This window comes from Lepisma saccharinum, chromosome 16 (genome assembly GCF_977018435.1).
Source record: "Lepisma saccharinum chromosome 16, izLepSacc3.1, whole genome shotgun sequence".
Lineage (NCBI taxonomy): Eukaryota > Metazoa > Arthropoda > Insecta > Zygentoma > Lepismatidae > Lepisma > Lepisma saccharinum.
In genome coordinates this window covers 52,329,492-52,355,817 of record NC_139244.1, presented here as the reverse complement: position 1 = coordinate 52,355,817, position 26,326 = coordinate 52,329,492, and the positions used below count along the sequence as shown (strand labels likewise).

Genomic DNA, 26,326 nt, shown 5'->3' with positions numbered 1-26,326 from the left:
TTCATTATTAAAATTATACTCCATTTCAGGGGATCCCAAACTTTGTAGTTTCAAATTTTTTCCGCGGCGCCCAAGTCAGAATGTAGGCATAGGCCTATCTAAAACTTGCAACGCTAAGTTAGTGTTGTTAGGTTGCTTGCCTTAAGTTAAAAATTAAGCACATATTTCAAATTCAGAAACATTGTTTACGTAAAAAGGACTAAATAAGCAAATGTATGAAACAATCATATCTAAAACCATCTGTAGACTAACAAGTAAGTGGCATTTCAGTGAAAATATCACACCCCGGGGCGCCGCGGAGCACACTTTGGGAACCACTGCTCTATTCAATTTTGAATCAGTTTGCGACGAAAGGTTTAATTAAAATGTCGATTAAGACTCACACCATTATATACTTGGATAGTTTTACTGTACTGGACTTCTGGTAAATTAACACTTAATTCATTTTACAAAGAAATTAAATAAGTTACTTTTCCTTTGCTCCTTTTGTTCAAATGTACAGTCTACATGGAACAGCTATCTGAAGCACCACCCTCCGCCCCCAGTATAATAACTCAAACAGAAGAAGTAAATTTTTTGTGGACTATAGTCTCCAGATTCTGTTCTCACCCAGAGAGATAAAATCGTAACAATTCTATTGCGAGTGACCCTTCACAACGATGAGGAAAGTGAGATCCTAGTTCCAGCGAATAATTTGTTAAGGCCGCTTCAGTAGATTAAAGTGCACGCTGAGTGAGTGTGCACAGAAAATAGAGTTTCAAATACAACGAGTGGCTTCGTAAATGATCTACGGAGACTATATTTGTATAAGCATTCTCTTCCTTTCCTGAGGAGAATTCAATAAAACAATGGCTTGGTGTAGCTTTCAGAGAGAAGCTGCTCATGACACGCTTCACTTGCAAACCAGCATTCAGAAATAAATGCAACCTTTCGTATCAAAGCGACAGGACAAGCTGCACGTGTCGGTCTGATTAGGCAGTTTTCTCAATAGCGTGCATCCTGTCACCTCGTGCTCTTGTTAGCTCATGCGAGGTGAATGTTTGAATTTAAACTAACTGTGCTAGTGTCGCTTCCCGCTTGCAGCTTTTGTGTGAATTCTCCGTGTCGCTTGTCGTCTCACTTGTCGTCTGTCGTTTGCAGCTTTTATGCTTTGTAAGGGAGATTACACACGAACCAACACGTGTCCCTTGGAAGCGAACCAGCAGTAATGAATTGAACCTTTCTAACAGAAGCGACACGACAGGATGCAGGTGTCGCTTGTAGCTTGCGTGTCGCTCTGATTGGCCAGTTTTGTTAATACCGTGCATCATGTCGCTTCGTACTTTTGTTCGCTCATGCGCGGTGAATGTTTTGCCTTATATTAAATGGTCTAATGTCGCTTGTCGCTTTGGTATAAAATCTCCATGTCGCCAGTCGCCTGCCGTTTATGCCTTTTAAGCAGATTCCAGACCGAAGCGTAAAGCGACAAGCGACAAGCCTCGGTAATCAATGCAACGTTTTGAACTGATAAAGCAAGGTAAGCTGCAAATATTGCATGTCACTTGGTTGTGTCACTCAAACTGGCTACTTTATCAATGTTGTGCACCGTGACGCCTCCACTTGTTGTCGTGCACGGGCGGTGAATGTTTTAGTCTACAAGACAAAAGGGACCCGTGTCTCTTAACGATGTGGAAGCACACTGTCGCTTGTCGCCTCCGTCAGAATTCTTCCCCTGACCCCCCCCCTTCAAGGAGACTTCAGATCGAAGCGACAAGTGGCAGACGACAATCGACAGGCAACACTGGCATGAACGTCAGCAGGATTTTTTCCAGGGAGGGGCAAGGAAGGTATTTTTTTCCAGGGGGCAACTAAGCCACATTTTCCCCAATGTTCTCTAAAAAAATATTGCTTAAATTTGAATTTATCATGTTCGTGCATTAACACATATTATTGTGGCTGAAATGAAATTATATGTGTGAAATATATAATTTTTGGTTGATTTTCATTTTCCAGGGGGGGCACGCCCCCCCCCTTGCCCCCCTTCCGGGCGCCCATGAACACTGGCGACTTCAATCTAAAGCAAGAAATTCACCGCTAATGAGCGAAAAACCTAATGCATCGAGCGGAAAGCGACATGTGCAGCTTTCCCTGTCGCATCGATGCGAAAGGTCGAATTGATTACTGAGGGTTCACTTCCAAGATACGTATCTCTTGTCGCTTGTTACCTATTGCGTTTCGCTTGGTAGCGTGCCAATAAAGTTCACACCGTTGCGGCATGATAGGCCGCACAAGTCTGCTTTGATTTCTGAAATCTTCAAACAACACAAAAAAGTATGCAAAGTAAAAATTAAGAGTAAGCGATTAGGGTAAATGTGATTATTATCTCAATTCCACAGTGAGGCAAAAACTCCTTTTGTACGCCACTGACTGCGCAGCAGTCTGCCTGCGCCCTTCCTCAACTGCGCCCTTCCCGCGAGAGGAACTCTTTCCCCCCCTTCCTAATGCTCTGTGCCGATACAGAGACGCGCAAGCTACGCGCTCTCAATTGACGCCGTAAAGCGCATTTCACAAGTATTGCCCAATTCGGTATGGCACGTAGCTGCTTACACACAGGAAGAAATCATGTGACCTACAAGAATTGTGATTGGTTGGACGGTTTGTGCAATATTGATCGGTACCCACAACGGATGCAATTGTATTAAAAATTACAACACGTAAATCAGACAGGTGATATTGGTACCAGGTTCCAACAAGAATAGTAACCATTTTTTCGTCAGGAAAACTGCATAAATGATAATTTTTAAAAACCACGGTGGTATTTGTAATCACATGCATGGTCTCGACATTTTAAAATGAATTTGATTATGCTAATTTATCAAATTATAGTGGTTCCAACAACATATGTACACTCACTCGGGCCTTATAAGACCACGTTTACACGTATGTGTGTGTGTGTGTGTGTGTGTGTGTGTGTGTATTTGGGTCTGGCCCCTCCCTCAAAGAAATCCTGCGTATGAGCATGGTCTACGTCAATGACAGAAATGCAACCAATATTTTTATTTATTTTTAACCCAATAAAAGGAATGTGGAAGAATTTAAAGAAATAAGAAAGAGCGCACGACTGTTACTCTACTTTAAAAATTGTTGTTCTTCGAGGAAGAAAAATAAGAAGTATTTACTCCAGCACCTTAACACAGTGTCCCACGAGTCTCTCTTGACTAATACTGTCAATTGTGAAGTGCTTTTATGAATAAAATTTTCCACCTGTTTATGTGTAACGTTGCGCAGATTTGGTAGTTCGCAAACGGTGTAATTATTTCGTGTTACCTTACGCGACAGCAAATACATTTCATAAGACGGTTCTGAACACGAGACTTGCGTCAGTAAGCAAGCATTTCGTCTGTTGCAGTAATCACAATAATAAGTTAGAAGAAATAACTCGCATTTTCGCAACTACCAATATTCTCGTTTTTCTTCATTACTTCGAAAATTATTTCTCGAAGATATCTGCTATACTACAAGAAAGCAATTCAAAATTAAAGTAAAAGTTCAACTACATGTACCCAACGACATTTACAATATTGGAGGGACAGAATACTTAAAAATTGTTGTTTCAATCGAAGGTAAGAGCGTTGTGTAGTGGTTCGAGTTCTCGAATGGGCTCCTAGCGGTCCCAGGTTCAATCCTCCATATTAGGTGTGGAGAGCATGGTAACATTATATGTAATAGCAGTGTATAGTGGCTACATTGTTCTGCATATGGAATTTATGAAAAAAAATAAACAAATAAATGAATTGACACACATTCAAAGGGATATTTTCATGTATAAGATCGTGAATTATGATACTCTAACGATAATTGTGTACTGCTTCAAAGACATTGACAAATATTAATGAAATAACTACTGTATTTATATTTGTGGCCATTCAGGACATACTAATTTTACCCCTTTTCCCACTCGAGTTCAATGCAAGGATACCTCCGCAAATATCGAATGAAAAGTTTTCATCATGTGCAATTCTCCATTAAATGTTTTCGCCGAGTCGTACTACCTTCGTTTTCTTTGTTATAAACAAGTATTCTTTGCACATTATATGTAGGAGGAGAGTTGGATCTACATTTCACACTGGTCAGCTCCATCTACTTACTTTCAGGAGCGAAAGCTTGTAGGGTAGTGTTTACGTTTCAGGACTGTCAATCTGATGGTCGTAGGTTCAAACCCTTCCGGTGGCAGAAACTTTTCGTAAGTTTTAGACCTATCCCATTGGGTTCATTGTCCACACCGTGTGAAACGGAATGATTCAGTTTGGAATTAACGATGGGAGAGTGGAAATATTAAATTACAAAATCTCCATTTCAACGAACCGAGAAGTGGACAAAAATTGGATAATTCTTATAAATATTCAAATTACATTCCTTTTTTTAGTGGTATAATCACAGGTAAAATCAAAGATCTTACATGGAAGATTTTACCTTGCTCTGCACTAAGCCAAAAGGCATTTCGAAACGATCTAATACATTCTCCAATTTCTTCAAAATGTTATTGAATGTTTTATGTCGAAAATTTGACCAATGCATCAATTCTTGACGCTGAGACGATATTTTCTGCAACTACCTCTTCTATTCAGTCCCTTCTGTTCTTCTCTCTCCTTCTCCTCTCCCCTCCTTCTGCTCGCCCTGCGTTTATCTCATATCGCCTTCCCTACTTTCCTCACATCTTATCTCCATCCCAATCATCTCCACTCCTCGTATCTCCTCTCCTGTCTTAGATTTCCGACTCCACTGCACTCTTCTCCTCTTCTTTCCGTTCTTCTCTTTTTCTCTCCTTTACTTTATTCTCCACTCCCCTCTTCTCGTCTCCTCTTCTCTCTTCGTTGCTCCATTTTCCTCATCTCTCCTAGAATTTTTTTCCATTCTCCTCACTGCAGCTCCTCTCCTCGTCTATCCTCTCTTTCTTATCTCGTCTTCTCCTTTCGCTTTCTCTTTCTCCATTCCTTTGTCACCTTTCGTTTTCACTCACCTCTTTTCCTTTCTGTAGACTCATTAGCGATGAAATACTAGAAAACCTATTTTTTTCTTTCGCGTATTTTATAAATATGTATTGTGCATGTGGCAACCCTGAAATTGAGCCTAACACTACACGCAACACACCAACGCCTTGTGTAAATTGGGTTGCCTAGTTTAAAATGTCGTTGTCCTAAAACTTTTGAGAGACACTGTACAAGTATATACCCCAATCCAAGATGCAGAAAAATTTGAAAAGAACTAATTTTACACAAATCTCCAAGAGACAGTGGATAATGCCAGAGATATTACAAGGCATATTCTGATAATGGGAGATTAGAATTTTACGATATGAAATGTTTATACAAGTATTGATATGTATTTTATTCTTTATTTTCATTGTTTCTTAAATGCAGTTTTGAATAATGTGTCACCAACAGCAGAATCTTCACAGAGATTCACATTACTTACGACCACACGTAAATATAGACAAATTTACAAGTCAACATTTCCTTAATTAAGACAAAATGATAATTCCCATATATTTTGTTTGATTGATTGATTTAGTTTATTTCACTTCGCGTTTTGTGCCTGTTGGGTAATTTGCGAAAATGGGGATGAAATGATGAAATTTATGAATGGAGATTTACAAACATCTAAGCCCGAGCGGAATTCGAACCCGGGACTCTTGGCGTCGCAGCGCGATGTTCTAACCACTTTTTATTTTTTTAATATTCTTTATTTTATGCAGTAATGACTACTTACATGATCCTATGATAACATTACACATATATCAGATCTAGATTACATAATTAGGTGTACTTACAAGAAAAGGACCTGCAATAAATTTGCATAGAATGTTTTGCGGTTAGCTTGGTCCATCTGGTAATAATTCTCACTGAATTGATATTGCAGGGAAATTTGATTTTACACTGAATTATATCCTAAAATATAATCAATATATTGAGCTACTAGAAAGTGGACCGCTCTTACTTTAGTAAAAGGGGAGAACACAAAATCTGGTAATAAAATAATGATGATGTACAGTAAATGTATCGGGCAATGTTCTACATATAGTACCAGGCATTTACACAAATACCGTCTCATTACGGAGATAAATGAAAATTCCAATACTAACAATAAACTGCAACTCTTTTCATTTCCGAAAAAAATGAAAAGGCCCGCATCACCACTCATCTACCGTTGCGGGACATGTTACGAAGCGATGTCGTAAAGTGTCTTCAGCATGATGACAATTCGAACATACCTCACTGTCAGTCATTTGGTATTGCCACTTTCGAGCACCGATCGCAATGGCATCGTGAACTACCAGGTACCACAGAGATCGAACGCAGTTAGAAAGATGAGATGCAGATATATTTCTCCATACGTTCGACCATACTACATTAGTTCGGAGAAGCACAATTCGGGGCTGGTGATGTAAACTGCAAGTCAATTGGTTATAGAAAAAATTCACTGTCATGCCATCGACATCCATGTAAGGTGAACCGTTGTAGTGGGAAGGGATCTTCCCTGGATAAATGGGTGTTCGCAGATCCACTTCATCTATCAGAGTACAGAAGGTTGTTTCACGTTGATGGTAACGATTTCGATCACCAGGGAGCAGCACGTAGGCATAACACAGAGCAGCCAGAGCCAGTAGGACGAAAGTACTTTGTGTTGACTTGCAAAGACGATGGTTGTTTTATGAGTGAGTGTTTATATGGCACCAAAAATTCCAGTCTTTTTGGAGGGGTACATCTGTGCCCTTTCCGACGTTGCTTATAGTTATTGCCAGATAATTAAACAGTGTCACATGAAAGCATTCCATGTGTCAAAGAAGGGCATCAATGCAGTGTTGAAGCGCCATAAAGCTTGCACCGTACCTTTTCCTGGAACCAGTCAAAGTGGGCCTCGGACATATCGGAAGCCCTAGCGTTCCTCCGATATTGTGCGGAAAGTGAGATGAAACAAATGTGCATGCCATATGACGCGCGTTATCATCTTTCGTACTTCTCAGGGACAGGCAAAACTTGCGCAGCATACCACAACTTCGATAATGCAAAGATATTCACATACTGTATTCTTGAGCGGAAGGATAGATGTCTATAATGGTTCATGTTCTACACTGCCTGGATTTTTGGAAGAATAGTTGTAAAAGTTTTGGAGACAGTCTCTGTGATGGTCGTAGTGAAGTTTATTCCCAAAATTGTCACTTTATCTACAATGGGTATAGTTACAGGTTCAATCCACAGAGTAGGGTTACGCCCTAGGGGTAAGATTTTAGATTTCTTCTGGTTCAAACTAAGTCCCATCTGCTTTCGTAACGTTTCAAGTACTGCATTCATAAAAGTCAAGTCTAGCCGATCTTTCACAATTACGGTCACATCATCTGCGTACGCACATATTTTGTAATCTCTCCCAAGAAGCCTGAGTCCCTGAACTTTTTCATGCATCATTCGTAAAAATGGAGCCAGAGCTGCGCAGAATGGAAATGAGGAAAATGGACATCCTTGACGGACAGAACGCTGAATAGAAAAGGCTTGCAACAGAAAACCGTCGATAGATAACTGAACTCGAGCTTATTTGTATAAGCTCTGTATAGATTGTACAAAGAAATCTCCACATCCCAATTTTACAAAGTATTGGAAAAGATAGTCATGTCTGAGAGAGTCAAAGGCACTTTCAAAATCTAACGCCACTAAGGCAGCTTGAGAACCTTCAATATCTTGCACAGAAATGATGATGTCACGTACACTAGTTAGAATGTGACATATCTTACCACTTGTAACCATATACAGGGGATAGACAAAAATATGGAAACACCTGCGAAGAAAAGCTGGAATGCTGTAGGGTATCGTTCCCAAGGTATTGGGTAAGAAGTATAAAGTCTTAGCATAGCAGGAAGGAATGCAGAATAAGCAATTAGGCAAACGTTAGGTGAGTGTTGAGATTGTCAGGAGGTGTGATCAGTTGGCGTGAATAGGAGAAAGAGTAAGGTCTGCGGATTGTGAGAGAAAAGCAAAGTGGAGAACGATTATTGGACGATGGTGTGTGATTGAATCGATGTCTGACAGGGAGGTCAGACAAGTGATAGTTGAGAGGACAAGTGTAGGAACAATCTTCATATATTTGTAAGGCAAGTAATATCCTTTTCTTAACCAATCCATATCGGTTCAGTCATGGAGAGTATAAAACCCATATCTAATCTAAGTTAATTTCTATCGCCATTCCTTTAAAAGTAACCTCTTGCATTTATCACATTTAGGCGAAGCGAGTGATAACCATCTGAGACATGAATGAGAAATAACTACATCACCCAATTCAATCTAGAGGTTCTTGGTTCGATCCCAAACGCAGCATGGGAGTTGCGTTACGTGGTGGACGTGCTTTGGGCTTCTCATCCATTTTCGCAAATGCGATGAGAAAACACTGCAGTACGTGAAGTATTGCGATTTTCATCTATTTCATCCCGAAATATGATGAAAATAATAGAGCCTTCTAGCTTTTCAAATTACGTACGTGCGATATGGCGCCGGAATTTTCACTTGTTAGCGCTTCACGTTGTGTTAATAATCAATTATTACCAAAAATCAAGAAAAGAAAGCAAAAGGTAGGCCTAGCAATATGCTACGCGGTAAGGCGCAAATAAATAAGAGTAGAGTTTTAACTAGGTTATTCGGCGAATGGCTTGTAAAAAGATGAGAATTAACATTAGGATGTTGCATAAAGGTTGGTTAAATATTTTAAAGATGTGTTCGGTACTGTCGTCACTCTGTTACGCGATTGTTGAACCTAACTTATCAAATTTCTGGGAGAGTAAACAATTGAATTGCTGATAATGTCCTGTCAAAGCCACGGGGGGATGAGAAAAGAAAACAAGCAACTTAGTGCTAATTTTAAGCTAATCAAGCATTTTCCCTGCGCATAGGCTAATCATAGAATCATGGCGCAATCTAGATTTATCCACCCCGACATTCTCGAAACTATCCAGTTTCAAGGTAACATTCACAAGGATGTATTAAAATTCATTGACAAATTTGAAAGTTTAGCTATTCTTAATGAGTGGAATGACTTAAAGAAAAGGCAAATGCTACCGGCATTTTTGGGTGGTTCAATACTTGGAGTCGAACTCAGGAAGCACAGGATATAGATTTTGTAACTTTAAAAACTAAAATTGTGGAAGAATTTACGGAACCGGGGGATACTTTTCAATTAGAAGAACAAATCAGATTACGCTTCCATCAGGAAAATGAACCTGTTTCAAAATATGTGAGAGAAAAACAGTTATTGTTATTAAAATTAGATCCTGCCATGAACATTAGTGAGCAAATTAAGCAAATAAGCGGGAGTTTACAACCTAACTTTATGAAAGAAGTTTATAACAGGGAATACGATTCAGTGCATGAAATGTTACGAGACCTGAAACATGTTGAACAATTCAAATATCTTGTGCAAAAACGTAAAATTCTAGAAACTGAATGCGAGACAATGAAAGCTCTGTCGTGTTCTGAATCGAGTCGAGCCTACATGCCGACTCAGCAAGCTATCACGTTGCAGCGCACGGTCAATGGTCATGTTGACATAAGTTATTCTCAGGCTAATCGGGAGATCGAGGAAAGATTAAATGCACTACAACAAGACCTTGATCAATTACAGTCGAACACGGGACTCCAGTCTCATGAGTCAGATTTAGTTTCGCAATTTCAGAATCTTGAGGCTAAAGTAAATGCACTTGCAGAACATCGGAAAAAACATTCATTTACTGAGTCATCATTCTCATATCCAGTTAGAGAATATGAACATAGAGATAGAAACAATAGGGGAACCTATTACCATAATAGTAATCATAGAGCTCAGAATAGAAATACTTGGCATAACAACCACCATAATAATCTCGACACACAGTCGCAACGTTCGCATAGGGGGCGATGGTGCAATGGCGGTAACCCTCGATTTCAGCGTTCGCACTTTTCATCACCAACGCCGCAAACATTTTTGGAACAACAACAGGGGCGCGAAGATCCAAATAAGCATACTAATCAGGTTGTAAATACAAATCACTCTACTTTTCGTAAGAACAGAAGCAATTTTAAACGAGTAAGACCTGCATATGACGGGGACCTAGGTGTAGGACCTTCGAGAAAAACTCTAACGGTCTCTACTTTTCCTTCTGAAGATCTGATTTACATCAATATGAAAGTAGATGGGGAAATTCGACAGTTCATCCTGGATAGTGGAAGTCAAATTTCAGTAACGGGAGATAAGAACATGCCAGTCAATGCCAAGCGATTTAATATAAATACTGCGATTAGAGGGGTCACTAATAGTCAACTGACGGTTAAGGAAATTGTGTTACTACCATTTTCTATACATAACCAAACATTTGTTCATCCATTTAGAATCGTTAAGGATTTTAATCAAGTTACTATATTAGGAAATGATTTCTTGAAGGGACAAAAGGCTAAGTTAGATTTTGAGGAAAATAAGCTCACATTGCATAGATTTGGCACACCTCCTAGAAACCAAATTAAAAATGAGAATAAGAAAGCTTTTGACGTGTCAATCAAAGTTTCCCATTTGTTACAGCATGTTTTGCAACCAGAATTTGTAGCTGCTAAAAAGATAAAAGTGAAACCTAGGACACATTTATGCATTCCATTGAAATTGGCTAATTCATATGACAAAGATAGGACACTCTTGGAACCGGACCTACAGTTTCAAGAGAAAACGGGATTGATGGTTGCCAGAGCTATTATTAATCCGGATTCGAATCTTATTTGGATCACAAATCCTTTAAATTATAATGTTACAATTAAGGGAAAGCTGAAACATGGGATAGGCCAATCATGAGTAACAATAATGATGAGAATAAAGATGAAATTGGTGAACAGGCACAGGTTTTCGCGACGGAAGAGTCAGTGACGCACGGGCGGACCCTAGTCGGTTTGATGTGAATCCGAATTTAGAACCCCAGCAAAAGGAGCAACTTTTGGCTGTTTTAATAAAATATCCACATGTTTTTGCGTGGTCAACTAATTCAACTAAAAGATGACACAGAATTTCACTTAAAATCCTACTCGATTCCAGTTCACCTTCGTGATGAAATTAAAGATCAGATTGAGACTTTATTAAAGCAAGGTGTTATTTCTCCTACACAATCACCCTTTAACTCTCCAGTTATCCTCGTAAAGAAGGCAAAGGGGGGGGTTATAGATTATGCCAGGATTACTGCAGATTGAATGTTTCGTCGGTATTTGACGCTCTTGGTGTGAATAACATCAATGAAATATTATACAATATGGGGGGCAAGAAATACTACTGTACGGCAGACTTGAAGAGCGGATTCTTTAATATTCCTCTCACCGAGGACAGTAAGAAATATACAGCATTTACAATACCAGGAATGTCACAGTATCAAATGAACGTCGTGCCACAGGGCCACGTCAGTTCATCAAGTGCAATGACTCGTTGCATTCACCTAGCGTGCTCAAATTTGGATCCCAATCACTTTGTCCATTATGTGGACGATTTATTTTGCTTTGGAAATACCTTTGAAGAAATGCTCGTAACTCTGGAGAAAATGTTACAATGTTTACAGGCCGCGGGATTGAAACTTGCAATAGAAAAATGTCACTTCGGCTACACTGAGATTATTGCTTTAGGACATAAAATTTCAAAATTTGGCTATCGGATCAACGACAAAATCATTGATTCTATCAAGAAATATAAGACACCAACAACTGTGAAACAAGTTCGCACATTTCTCGGATTAACATCTTATGTCAGGAAGTTTTTAAAATCATATTCCGAGATGGCACTTCCCTTGCAAAAATTGATAGGAAAAAAGAAGAAATTTCTCTGGGGGAAGAACAGCAAACTGCGTTTGAGAGGTTGAAAGAAGCTTTACTTACCGCTCCTGTATTGATGGCATATGATCCATCCAAAGAAGTAAGGGTATATACGGATGCAAGCAGTAAGGCTATTGGCGCGGTGATTTTACAACCAAATGCGAACGGTGATTTTCAGCCTATTTCCTATTGCAGTAGAGTGTTAAAAGACCATGAAACTCGACTTTCAACCATCGAGCAAGAATTGTTGGCAATCATATACGCATTTAAGTCATTCAGATTCTTTTTACTTGGGAGACATTTCGAATTATTTACCGGCAACCAAGCAATCACATTCATTCGCTCCTCAACGCAACTTTCAAACAAATTATTTAGATGGTACACGTTGATGGCCGAGTTCGATTTTACGCCAATTCACTGTAAAACTACACAAAATATGGCGGATGCTATAAGCAGAGAGACAGAACATGATCCACAAGATGAAGACGAGGAGCTTCCAGAGCCACGTACATTGTTATTGTTAGATGAGACAATTGATGATGCTATACACCAACGAGAGGATTCTTTTTTTGGAAATATCATGAATATTTTGGAAGGAAAGAAGACGAGGGGGCCAACAACCCACCCAACCCCTCCCTGCAGATGCAAGCTTGCTATTATGTTATGGAAAATGGACTTCTTTATAGACAACATAAACTGGGAACTACGACTAAAAATTTATTATGCGTACCAAAGTCACTTCGCAACACTGTTATTGAGACATTACATAATTTACCAGCTGGAGGAGCGCATTATGGCTTCACTAAAACATACAAAAATGCGTTGGATAGGATTTACTTTCCATTCATGAAGAACCATATTCAGAAAATGGTCAAGGAGTGTGTAATTTGTCAGCAGAATAAGCGCATAAAAGGAGCGCCATATGGAGAACTTTTAACGTTCAACTCACAGAAACCATTCGATAGAATCGCTTTAGATTTTAGCGGACCGTATCCACCAAGTGGTTTGCTCCGCCATAAATATATACTAAGTGCAATCGATCATGGTACTCGATTTTTAATTGCTCAATCAGTAGCAAATACTTCAAGTGAGAGAGCAGCTAACTTCCTTTTTGAAAATGTAATTTTACGCTATGGATGTGCTTGTCATATAGATACGGACAGAGGTACTTCATTCGCAGCTAGTTTATTTAAAGAACTATCGGAGAAGTGTGGAATCCAACTTAAATTCGCTCCAGCAGCTAATCACAATTTAATCGGATTATTGGAACGATCACATGCTATTTCACAGGGACTTATGAAAAACTTCGTGAACTCAAAACATACAGATTGGCTTTTATACTTGCAATCGGCCGTGTGGTCGTACAATGTTAATTATCAGCAGAATTTGAAGAACAGTCCATTTTTCTTCTTCATGGATTTACGGTAGCTAATAAGGTGCAGGACCGCCTTTAGCTTCCAAAACAGCCTGCAGTCTCAGAGAAATGGACAAATACAAGTCCTGGATGGTGGATAATGGGATATTGCACCATTCATGCAAAACATGGTCACAGTCCTCCTCAGTGTCCTGTCTCTGTCACTCAGTGTACATTTTCATCCATGCAGGTGTTTATCTGATGATGTCTTTCCGGATACAGTATTAAGTCGTCATGATCTCTAATATAGTCCCTCTCGATATGCCAAAACAAGGCTACTTTAGTAACAGAGGCGCCTGCAAGGTGGGCACCAACAATTTGCCCTCTTTCAAACACTGTCAGCTCGGAGATGATTCAGTATCAACTGCACTCCGCTATCTAAAGCGCAACTCTCAACTCCTATTAATCTGACAGGATGCTATCTCATGGCACAAAAGAAAGCAATGTCTCACCTTGTCCGATTTCAAGTGGAAAAATTGAGTTGATATAACCCGTTGCGATGTCGTGGTGTTTCCATATTTTGTCCATCCCCTCTACATATTGATACAGCCCTAATAAAATATCCGCAAAATGTTGCAACCTTCGCGTAATCAAATGTTCAGGGATTTTATAATCAGTAGATAGTAATGTGAAGTGTTCAGTCTGAAGTGTTCAGGCTTTCTGGGCTGATATATTTTGTGAACCAAAACCATAACACCCGTGTGACTCGTTCTTCCAAGGCGTTTCTTCGTAAATACACATTGAGCCAGCGTGTGGACAGTGGAACCACCGTTGTCCAAAAGGTTTGGAACAATTCTATCGGGACACAATCGATTCCCGGAGCTTTTCCTCTTTTTCCACTGTGAACAGACTCGTACACTTCTTTCTTTGAGAATGGCTGTTCTAAATAGCAACGGTCATGTTCCGTTAACATGGGGAGGTTCATACGTTGCAGTGGAGGGCGATGGGAGTGTTGATCTTCCTTCTCTTTAAACTGATCTGCATAAAAGTCCCGTAAGTAAATTCGTATTAACTTGGGTTCGGTCATTCTCCCCGTGGCTGTATCGAGACACGTTATCCTCTTTCGCTATGCACTGCGCCTCTCTGCTAACACCTGCACCAGTGAGGCTTCTTCTTGTGTGTCAAACATAGGAAGACGACTCCTAACATTGTAACCTTTCATACACTGTCTGTGCATGCTCAGCAGCACTGCTTGCACTAGTCTCACTTCTTGAAGCACTGGCTTCCCTTGCATTAGCTGTGTTGTTAGTTCGTGAAGAACTCTGTATTAAAAGTTATATTTCTTATTCAAATCTGAGTATTTTTCACGACTATATGCTAAACAGAAATATTTAATGGAAGGTTTTAGAAAAGTGTCCCACCACATAATAATGTCAATTTGACGTACGCTCATTTTTTCTCACTTCTTCCATTTTTGTTTAAATTCCGTACGAAAGTGTTAATCTTCCAATAACCGTACACGGAACTTCCAAAATCTCCGCCCTTGTCCAACTGAAATTACATCTAAACTCATGTCGAGTTTGACACTTAAATGATCACTAAAGCACGTTCGGAAAATTCTAATCGCAGATATTTTCCTAATCATGTGTGCACTCACATAAAAACGATCAAGCCCACTCGCTGTGTCGGCACGTATGTATGTGTAGCCGTCTATATTCGGACCTCTAGCTACCCAAATATCGTGCAGTTTAAACCTTTGAACCAGCGCCTGCAAGCTATGTGATGTATGGAATCCTGGATATTGGTTCTGTCTTCTTAGATTTAAATTAAGATCACCCACCAGGAAAATATTTTGACGGGAGCCACCAAAAGCGTTCGCCACTTCTGTAGCGTAAAATATGTTCCGAATATTTCTAGCGTTCCTATCTGATGGTACATAAACATTACCAAATCATATGTTGCCTCTTTGGATACATGTGATTCGAGCAGACGTGTGATGGTAAACTTTCGAAAATCTTGGCCTTTTTTCACAACTATGGCGGTTCCTAGAGAATTGTGAGTTAAATTGTTGTACATTGTATATTCACTGCTAAGACAGAAATAATCGGTCCCAACTTCTTGCAGGGAAATTACATACAGGTGACTTTGCTTAATATAATCTAAGAATGCATGATGCTTGACACTAGATTTCATCTTGTTAATGTTTATTGTTCCAAAATGATATATGGGTTTCGTCATGTGGGATTCTGTTATATTGTACCCGGTTGGAATGTTATGTGCAGTTACTGATGTTAGACTAGTTACCATTTTCAAATTCACTAAGACATACGACAAAAATAACCATAATAACATTGTGAAGAGGACAACACACTTCATAACTATGATATGTTAGACATGTATCACTCATTTACTTCAAGCGACCAATCAGAGCAGCCGCCAGATTTCTCACTTTGTTCTCTTGTCGCACTCATCGTTCTACGCAGTCGCCGAGACACTGGAGACACCGAACGATGAGGACCATCTTGCCGCCACGTCGACGCCGCATTGCTCTTAGGGAGACTACGTTTCTTCTTCTTTTTTGGTACCTTAGTTGTTTTCGGCAGAGCTCCTGATGCGGGGGACGTCGTCTTGGAGCTTCTACCTTCAACTGCATGATCATCATCTGCCTGCTGCATCGGACTATGGGGCACCTCTAGTGTAACGTCCATTGTTTCTTCCCCATTCTTCTCTGCTACGTGTGTGCTGCTTGGTTGACATTCACTTGGTCCACACTGACGGGGATATGAACGTTTTTTGTTGTCTTGTTTTCTACACTGGGAGCTAAAGTGGATTCTCGTACGGTAGTTTTAGGTACATCCTGTAGTGAAGCTTGTACGTTGCCCTCATTATCCTGGTCTCCGGAGAGTTTCAGGTGCACAGGTAGTATAGTGGGTGTCGGGGTTAGCATTTTCTCAGCATCCGGCACATTCCTCGGGACAGGACGTGCCGCCCTGGCATAGGACGTATCGTCGGGTTTCTCAATTTGATGACGTCGGGACGGACAGGTAACGCAACAATGGTCTCTAAGGTCACAGTAACTGCAAGTACGGTCTTGACCGCTATATGTCACCAAGTATCGTCCGCCACTGATTGTGACGTACCATGGAATAGCACGATTTAGATTCATTTTGGCAATTTTTCGGCCAGTTCTTACAGGATAAATATGATCACTCGAATATCGTTCATCGTCCAGGAATATTATCTTACCGTACGTACTCAGCACCGGTCGAATAGCGTCATCGGACAGTTCACACAGTACAACGTGCACTCTGACTATCACGTAATTTGCAACCGCCCACATAACAAGCACTGGACAATCCCCGTCTTCGTCACTATATTTATACTCGCCGTTTGACTGCAGAAACAACTGTTGACACACTACTTTCGATAGTAATTTCAGAAAGATACAACGTCTATAATTGTATACTTCAATACTTACTACTTGTTCCGGTTTCAATCTTATCGTCCTGTTAATCTAATTGTGTATTTGCGTTGAAGTCTGTTTCCTTCGCACTTGACTGAAGTGTATTCCATCTCTTGATTAACATGTTGGCAGCGTTGTCGTGTTTCACTTCATCCGGACTCGCGAGTAATACGCGCTACGTGAGTTTCAGCTATTAGAGAGTCGCGAAACGAAACAGATGAAATTTACTTACTTTGATGACTGTTACAAAATATTCCACATACGTATGCTCAAAAATGTCACAAATTATGCATTTCTTTAGAGTCCGAAATGAGGAAAACTTAATTATGAGATTTGATACTTTATTTATTCTGACGGTGAATTTATATTTGAGTTCAGATTTCAGTATCTCAGATTTCATTAATTCCCCTTCAAATCGAATTTATTTTCTTGTTATACACGGTACACAATCATAAGACCAAATTCAAATATAGCATTGTTCCAAAGCAAACGATGGTCCACACGTAATGTTTTAGCGTCAGGTTTGCATGATCATGCCAGACTCTTCAAACAAAACATTACGTTAGGATAGAAAGTTTAAAGTGTTGCATGAACTGAATGACATTTGATGACCGTTCGACGAATGAGCACAAGCTTTGTTTTTATTCTTAAAAAAGGTCAAACTACTTGTAATTTTACGCCAGGTCTTGCTGATGTTGCAATGAGTGTTGCCACACTTCTTCTAAGCTGCTCAGTCTACTTTTCACGCGTTGTAGGACATATGAGGTAGATTTCTTCGGTTGAAATTGTTGCTCATTGGCAACACTATAAGTGAGTGGCGTGACCTTGACTGGACTGTTTTCGTGGCGAGAGCTTTAACGCTAGTAATTTGCAGTAGGTGTACACATCCATACGTAATTAATTGTGCCTAATCTCAGCGCAAATGCTGAAATGCTGCTTATGGAGTGATTGAAGAGAAGACTGACATGAATAGTGTAGCCGCGTGTCTTACTTCAGTCTTATCTGTCAAACTTCTATTATCATGCAAGACTGGCGACAAAACATTACGTATGTATCAGGCATAAGTCTTGGAGCTTTCTTTTCCACAACTCATCTGTTCGATAGCCCAAGAGAATCTTTTCATCATTGCATTGTTCTGTCATGAGAATGCCCGATAGTTTCATTTACAGACATTAGCTGTATTGTTGCTTTATTTAAAAATGAGAAATACTAGTAAGCATACTTTTAAACAGCATACGATATGATGAAATGTTGTAAAAATCAAAGTCGAGATTACGATCTTCACTTCAACTTTTCACAGTTGAAATTTTTATAAAGTAATGCTTATTTACGTGCCAAGGCGGTAACTGGCATTGGGAGCATTTTAGAATCTATATTTCAATTCTTTTTTTTCTTTTTAGTGCGAGAAGAAGATATATCGCCTTACTAAGATAGAAGAATGTGAAGTGGATGAATGGAAGATTAAACTACCGCCTCTTGAAATCACTGCTGAAGGATGCCTAATCTATGCAAAAGGAGGTGTTGAAATTCTCAAAAACATAAGCGCCAATATTGATGTAAGTAAACAGTTTAATTATGTAGAAAAAATAGCATAGTTCATGTAAGGTTGAAAACTATAGCATGAACTAAATGATGTTGAGGCAATCTAAGACTTCTGTAAATATATTTTTTTGTAGAATTTATCATCTTAGTTAGTTTATTACCTTGACATTATTTTAACCATCATACACCACGATTTGCTCAAAAATTATATTCCACAACACAATTTTCGAATTCAAGACGTCATTTTTCACGTCTTTTTATCGTTCTTCTTGGTCACTTCCAACAATTAGAAAAATAATATTTTAATGGCTAATTGCTAAGCATTTGCTTGTATCTGTCCAATAGGAAATCGATTATAAATCTTGATTTGTTTTGTTTTGAAAATAAATATATTCTACAGTCGTCGTGTGTCCCACACAATGAAACTATGACTCAAGACTATCTGGGATTTAAAAAGAATTTTAGAAATACCAGTACCGTAATTAACACACTCTCCACCCCCGCAATTTTTAGTTGTGTGCCCCTGTTAGTTTTTTTTTAAATAGAAGATTTCATTTCTAAAACATTAATTCACGCTTGGATGTACGTACAGGGTGAGCAAAAGTTCGAAACCACTCTTCTAATCTGAAAACGACTTGACGGAGGACGAAGAAATTTCGGATATGGGTAATTGTGGTGGGGGCACACCAGTTGGGTCTAATGTGTATCATGGCGTCCATCTTGAAAGCCGCCTTCTTGGAATTACATCCAGATTTTTAAACGGGAAGGGTGAAGTAGTATATCATTTTACATGTGCGTTTTCTCAGAAATAAGAATATGCAGGTATTTTCCCTCTAACTTTATTTGATGAGAATATTTTCACAGTTGAAGTTCACATTTGGCATCCTACAAAATGTGCTCTATGTGTTGCCTGTTCTTTGCTACACACAACGTAGGACGTTTCAGCCAGTCCTCATGGACACGCAATAACACTGCAGGGTCAACAGAGTAACATGTATGTTGGATCCGGTGCTGGAGATGTAAGAGATCAGTGACTTTCTCTTGATAAACTATGGCTTTAAGAAGACCCCATTGGAAAGGTCCGGAGAACGAGGTGGCCACAGTGGGCCCTCTTCGACCAATCCCGGGACCCGAGGGATGTTCATCCAAAACCACTGTCTGGCACATAACGCGTAGTGCAGAGGCACGCCGTTCTGCTGGAAATAGGCTGGTAATTCCCTGTCTGGGTTCTTAAGTGAGGGGAACATTCACATATATTCACAAATCTCTCCCAATTCAAGTTGCCATGGATAAAAACAGGTTCCAAAAATCGGGTATTCCATATCCAACACTTCGGGCTTTCCGTATCCCACACCACACCATTACCTTTAAAGCACCGACTTCCTTACGAGGATCTGTACACGATGGATTGATATCTGACCAATAACAGTGATTCTGCTTATATACTTCACCGTTCACGAAGAATATGACCTCATCGTTAACAGAACATCGGGAACTGGGGATCATCGTTGCAACGAGCCAAATCCAGTCTGCAAACTGTAACCGCCTGTCTGGGTCATCCTCAGTTAAGAAGTACTGCATTTGAATTTTGTAGGGATGTCACTTGTTAGTATCCAACACACGGAGTATGGATCTCTGACTGACTCCTGACACTAAAGCCAAACGCCGGGTACTGGGTTTCGTGTTCTTGACCAAGGATGCGACGATTGACGTTGTTGTTTCTTCGTCGGTGGCTGTTCTCGGCCGTCCACTACGTTCTCTGTCGCACACGGATACCGTCTCCTTAAACTTCTGCATTACACGCAATTCTGTGGTATGTGGGATGTCGTCTCTCTCAGGATGGTGGACACTGAAATCTTCTGCAATTACCTTGGCACTGCGCTTCCCACTTATAACAAACATTTCGGTCCGTTCTTGGATGGTTAGAGCCATGTTAGATCACCTGGAACAAGTAAATAGCAACACATTACATTACGCTAAATATGAACTTAAACTGCGAAAATATCCTCACCAGATAAATTGTGGAGAAAAATAACTGCATATTCATATTTCTAAGAAACCGCACATGTAAAATTATATCCTACATGAGCCCCTTCCCATTTGGAAATCATCCGGATATAATGCCAAGGTGGCGGCTTTCAAGATGGCCGCCATGATACACACTAGCCCCATCTCGTTTGCCCCACTCCAATTACCCATATCCGAATTTTCATCGCCCTCCGTCAAGTCGTTTTCAAATTAGAAGGGTGTTACCAGAATTTTGCCCCACCCTGTATATTAGGTAGCTACATACAAATATCAAAATGCATCCATGTAATTTGAATCAATTGCAAAGACTGGTTTCGAAAGTTATGACACACTGTAAAAAAATACATGTTATAATTTTATATATGAAAATACTCGAGTTTCAAGAAGTGGCATAATAATAATCGAAGGTTGAAATATTCGGCTAAGGAAGGTTGTTTTCTAATCTGCTGGTTCCGTTCCTACTTTTCTAGTGACTGACATTTTCTGTTTGTAGTTGTAGGCGCATATAATATATGTTTTGTTGAAAAACATTTTATCGCCGAAAAGAAAACTTTATGAACTATTGGTCTTTCTCAATGTATCATTCTAAATGAACCCCCGAAGCTCGTGCGCCTACCCGAACGGCATGAGTTGCGGGGCTGTAATTTACGCCATTGAGAAACACTAAATAACCTGTCCACAATACACTATGACAGTTTTTCCCAAAGTGTGCAACGCGGTGTCCTGGTGCACCGTGGCTGGGTTTAAGGGGCCCTGCGAAATGTTCCATTAATTTCAACGAAATGATTATGTTGTTCCAAATATTTGCTAAAATGTTTCTGAATTCGAAATATGTGTATACTTTTTATCTAAGGCAACAACCTAACCACACTAATTGAGTATTGCAAATGTTAGATAGGCCCACATTCTGATTTGGCTGCCGCGGAAAAATCTTGAAACACTAGGGACACCATGGGACAAAAAGGTTTGGAAACCTCTGCACTACGGGATTTTGTGACCAGATGTGAATTGCGTACAATATAGCTAGGTTGGTTTCAACAATGGCATTATGATTATCTTGTGACCTTGTAATCTACGCGTTCTGGGTAGGCAAAGTGTGCAGTGGTTCGCATCCCACTTTCATTTGAAAGTTTACCATAATTTGATCATCTAAGCATAATGAACACATAAAATAAATTTTGTACTTGGGTATGACTAGTACTGGTTGTCAGTTGTAGGTATGTGGAAAGAGATGGAAATGTATGTTTTAAATGCACTTCATGCTCAAATTGGTATGCATGCCATGCTAATTGGACCTTTTTGCTTGACCAGTACTTATATTTTTATTTACTCCTCCATTGTGATTCAAGATAGCAACACTTACCTCGTCTTCAGATGAACATACTTATTTTTGCAGTGGTGGTTTCGAACATTCCACCGACCTGTAATTTGGCTCAAATCCGATGCACTAAAAAACTACATTTGACTCATTTTAACCTGGATAATTCGAACATAAGTTTATTCCCTCTGAAATTCCTATTGGAACAAATGCTAATAATTCATATGTAATTAGAATATTCGAAACTTTTATTTAGATAATTCGAAAACAGCTATCCAGGGAGAGTCGAATGGAAGAGAACTTTTATGTTTGTTGGTATGCAGCCACCACCCTCCCATCAATAACGTTTGATTGCCAACCCCTTTTGGGTGATGGTGTTTGTCCTTGAACTCCCACTAGCCAGTGATTTGTGAGCATCTTCTTATGTGCCCTCAGCTGTCAGTTGTAATTAGTCAGGGTACCTTGTTCCCAATGTCGAAGGGTCGCACATTGAATCTCAACCAAACGTTAGTTATGACTTGCACTTAAACACCACCAATTTTTAAAGTAAGATTCACTGTATATTAAATATGTTTTACACTGTAGTACAGTAGTTTTGATTCATTAAATTACTTTAGTAATGCATGTTTCTGTTCATTCCAATTTTCGATAATTCGATTTTTCGAATTGAAAGAGTTTATTGTGTTAATTCCCTGTTGGCATCTTTTAATGTCAATTCATATACTGTAAATGAGGCTTCATACAATATATTTTGCAGAGAATATAATTTTACATAGGGAGGTATACTATGGCTTTCATTGAGGAAACTATCTGCAGTAATTATTACCATATAGATGAGTGTAAATGATCATAGAAATACATATTATTGGATGGGACCTGCATGATTGGTAGCCTGCGAAGACAAACAAAACAAACGCAACCGAACATTGGAGAGGAGAGATCTAAATGCAATGGTTCCTTGATCAATAATACATTGCTCAAATAGGAGCTTCTGATTAATTTTTTTCCCCAATTCAGGGATCCAAACTCAGAAACTATGCAAATTGCAATGAAAACGGTGCCATTTCAGGAAAGTGGTGTATAGCAGTTGAATATTTCAGTGAAATGCCTTTGCAACACATGACGTCCTTGTCTCGGTGAAAGATGAATTTGCGTTTGAAATAGTTGACATTAGGCACACCTGTGTAACTGCTAACCTACCCTAACCTAACATCCAAGTAAAATAGCTGCATTATACTGAAAATACAAGGGTAGTAGAAGGAGGAAGAAACTCTCACAGTACTTCTTCTGATAATGGATGTACTTAGTACTTCAGGCCAACGTGCGGTAACAATAGGAACCCCTCTCGCAGTAGTTGCGTTTTCGCCTTGTAATCAAGGGGTCCCGTGTTCGACTGTCGGTTTTAGGCATAAGGTGGTTCGGATCTCACTTTACGCTGTAGGTCCAGTCCGAAATAGCCTTACTGTGCATAAAGTGAACTTAAACAGCAAGCCAATCAATCAATCGATTAGAACCGCTCAAAGAAACGGTTTTCCCTTTCCCACTTATTTGCCAAAGCTGCTATTCCTGAATCGGAAACATTCCACGAAAATGTCGGTTCTTGAATTGGGAACTTTCGTCATAGTTCCTGAGTTAGGACGAGTCATCTGCACATCAATCAAAACTGGATGTGCAGGGACTAAGAATAATTGATAATAAGAACTGTGGCTTGAAAAACAATAAACGAAATTTGGAAAAATCAGGTTATTTGCTTAATTGCAATAATTTAATTGGAATAAATTGCACACAATTATTTTAATCTAGCGCGGGGCCCTCTTGAGCTCGGGGCCTCGGTGGCCCGCTCTAAAATTTATATTTTCCTAATAAAACAAACGTGTTATTGTTCTTGTAAATTACAGGTGGAAGTTACAATTGTTAACACCGAGTTCCAGAAGAATGAAAAGATGATGAACTATTTGTGTTACGACGGAGAAGATCGAGAAGGAACTTTGCTTGCAGCAATCGCCCTCATGGCAGGTTTTGAAAAGGAAGATAACTGTGAAAGATATGAGGTAAGTGAGGCAACGATGATACTCTAGGAAAACTAATTTTACATAACTAATTTTATATACACAAGCATTAGCATAACAAACCTGCAAGTATCATCCATTGGATATCAAGAATGTCGAAATTTGATTCAGTCTTGGATATCATTAATGGATGTACGTAACCATTTCTATATATTGAAGTGTAACTTGTAAAATAGCTTGGGGAATGTTAGAGTCACAAGGGATGTAGCAAATTACGTAAAGACACATTTTCATTTCATAACTTAATTGGCCTACTCTGTCAAGAAGAGAAAAGAAGTTTGATAACAGAGCGAAGTTCTCTCCACACTTACCGTGACTCGAAGTGATCATGCTATAGATCTTTTCAGTTCTTACGGCGGGCGCTCTAGAAGCTGCCAGGGGAAGTGGGGAGCGGGGATTACGCAACAGACCAACCAGACAACAGCAGTGGCTCCGAGAGACACGACGCGGCCGGAAAAGGTACTACGTGAAACTCGTTCTACTGGCCGCTACGTTTCTTATCGTGCTGGATTGGTCGCTTCCCCGTTCCCCACTTCCCCTGCCAGCTTCTAGAGCGCCCGCCGTAAGAACTGAAAAGAGCTATAGCTGTGGTGTCCTGGGTTCGAGGTGCAACTTACTGAGGCGTCTCGCGCCTTACGTTATAGGCCACGTCGAACTATTTCGCCAAAGTGCACACCATACTCGACGAATTCTGATTCAATACTGAGAGCGTGTTTTATTGTACGAGTCGTTTTTATACCTTTCTTACGATCCAGTGTTTCTGACCCCTCAACGAGAGGTTAAGCCTCCATCGTCCATGGAAAGTCCCCAGTGGATGTGAGGCCAGGATTACATACTCAGCGGTATGCAGCAAGACGAATACTCCTATTCTCTTTGGTATGCAGCATTGTCGTTGGTCAGCTGGAGAGGTGGAAAAGTGCAGATCTTCCAGATTTCGCTCTGTATCACTCCCCATTCCCCTCACTAAAAGCATTCATCCACCGATGGTTGCATGGTGACAAGCGTAAGACTGTTGTAGCATTATTACATAAAGAATTGATATAAAAAAAATAAGAACTAACATTATTTCCTAAAACCCAAAACCCGTATCACAAATAAATATATGCCAACAATGATTTGAGTAAAGAAAATTATGCCAAGCACTATAGTAAAAATTGTTAGTGTTCAAAATGCTAATTAATCAAGATATTATTAGCCACGCATTGGTTGTGGAAAAATTATATATAGAATATGTAGGCCAGTCACAAGTCCGGATTGATGATAAGGATATCACAAAAATAAAAATGTAAAAAAAATGTCTTTCGCAGATGAAAGTCAATGGGGTGTCACCACAGTATGGATGCGTTAATTTAGCCTGTGCCAAACAAAATAATAAAAATTCATAAGCGGTAACACATATACATAGTTGTCGCACTGATATTTGTGAAACACGCAAGTTTGTGTGGTACCGACTTCGCCAGACATGGTTCGTAGTACAGGACGAAGAAAAGCAGCAATGTAAGTGGTCGACCTTACACAGGAAGGGACACAAAGACGCATGGAAGCGTGTTATGGAGTATGACGTCATAAAATGACACACTGTGACGTAAAAACACTTGACTGCAATGTAAGCATGTTGAGGCCATGACATATGAGAATCACTGGCGATGCACTGGAAATATCGGGACGAATTGCCATAGCACTCTGAGAGGATAGGACGTCGGAGCGATGATCCAGTAAAAAGGGGGCGGAGTCGCTGAACACTAGGGTGGCAGAAGCAGAAGGGAGCAACGCTAGGGCAGAATATACTAGAATTGTAAGTTCCCTGATGCAAATATGGCCACGTTAAACTTTAATTAATTATCCTGACATCGTCTTATGCAATTTGCAAACAATAGTTGTGCGAGCCAATTTGTTGGTTCTTTGGTTATAATACACCAAAAAGTCAAGTTTCGTTCGTGAATATGAATATAGAAATATAGAAAAAGTCTGACTTGGGACATACTAAAACACATATGAGGCTAATATGGCCACCATTTGTGTTACTGTTCTGAAAAGTGTAAGTCAATAAAAATACAACGTAAAATTACTTATACAACTTTTAAATGTTATTTTATACAATTACATGATTTTACATTTGATACAGTTAAACATGTAAAGATTGATAAGCAAGTTAAAAGATGTTTGGAACATTTTAGCACCTTTTTTTAGTTATTTACGTTTTATATTATAATTTTTGTAACTTTTATGCATTCAAATGTTAGATAGAAACATTTAACCTTACTAAAGGGCGATCCATAAAGAACGCCGGATTTGAAAAGGACGCCATATTTTTTTTTGTTTGGTTGGCAGCATTGTTTGTGCTATTGTTGTTATCAGTTACCATTGAGGTTTTGTGTTGAGAAGCATTTCAGTTGTTCTACTTTTTGTGTGTGTTGTTAAAGCCATGGAAAGGTACAGCAAGTAAAGGCGAGTTTTGACTGTCAAAACGCACTACAAGAATGTTGAAAGCTTCGCGGTGACTGTTCGGAAACTCCGTACAATACTTGGTCATCTTCATGCACCAAACGAATCAACTGTTCGTAGATTGATCAAGAAATTTGAAGAAACTGGATGAACACAAGACATCAAAAGCCCACTTCAAAAAACGGTGGCTCATGAAAAACGACTGCAATTTGTTGACTGGATCCTCGATAGTTAACGAGAGAACGAAGGTTTCGCAGAGCGCATCATTTTCAG

General features: G+C 39.6%; 1 protein-coding gene across 2 annotated transcripts in view; it reads left to right on the top strand.

Moving 5' to 3' along the window:
• LOC146000079 (uncharacterized) overlaps window positions 1-26,326 on the top strand; it is a 284,676-nt gene that overhangs the window by 47,023 nt on the left and 211,327 nt on the right. For both annotated transcript variants that reach the window (XM_083137411.1, XM_083137410.1), the window contains exons 2-3: window positions 18,052-18,207; window positions 23,438-23,590. In XM_083137411.1, the coding sequence (XP_082993537.1) occupies window positions 18,052-18,207; window positions 23,438-23,590 (309 nt within the window). The remainder of the gene's footprint in view (window positions 1-18,051; window positions 18,208-23,437; window positions 23,591-26,326) is intronic.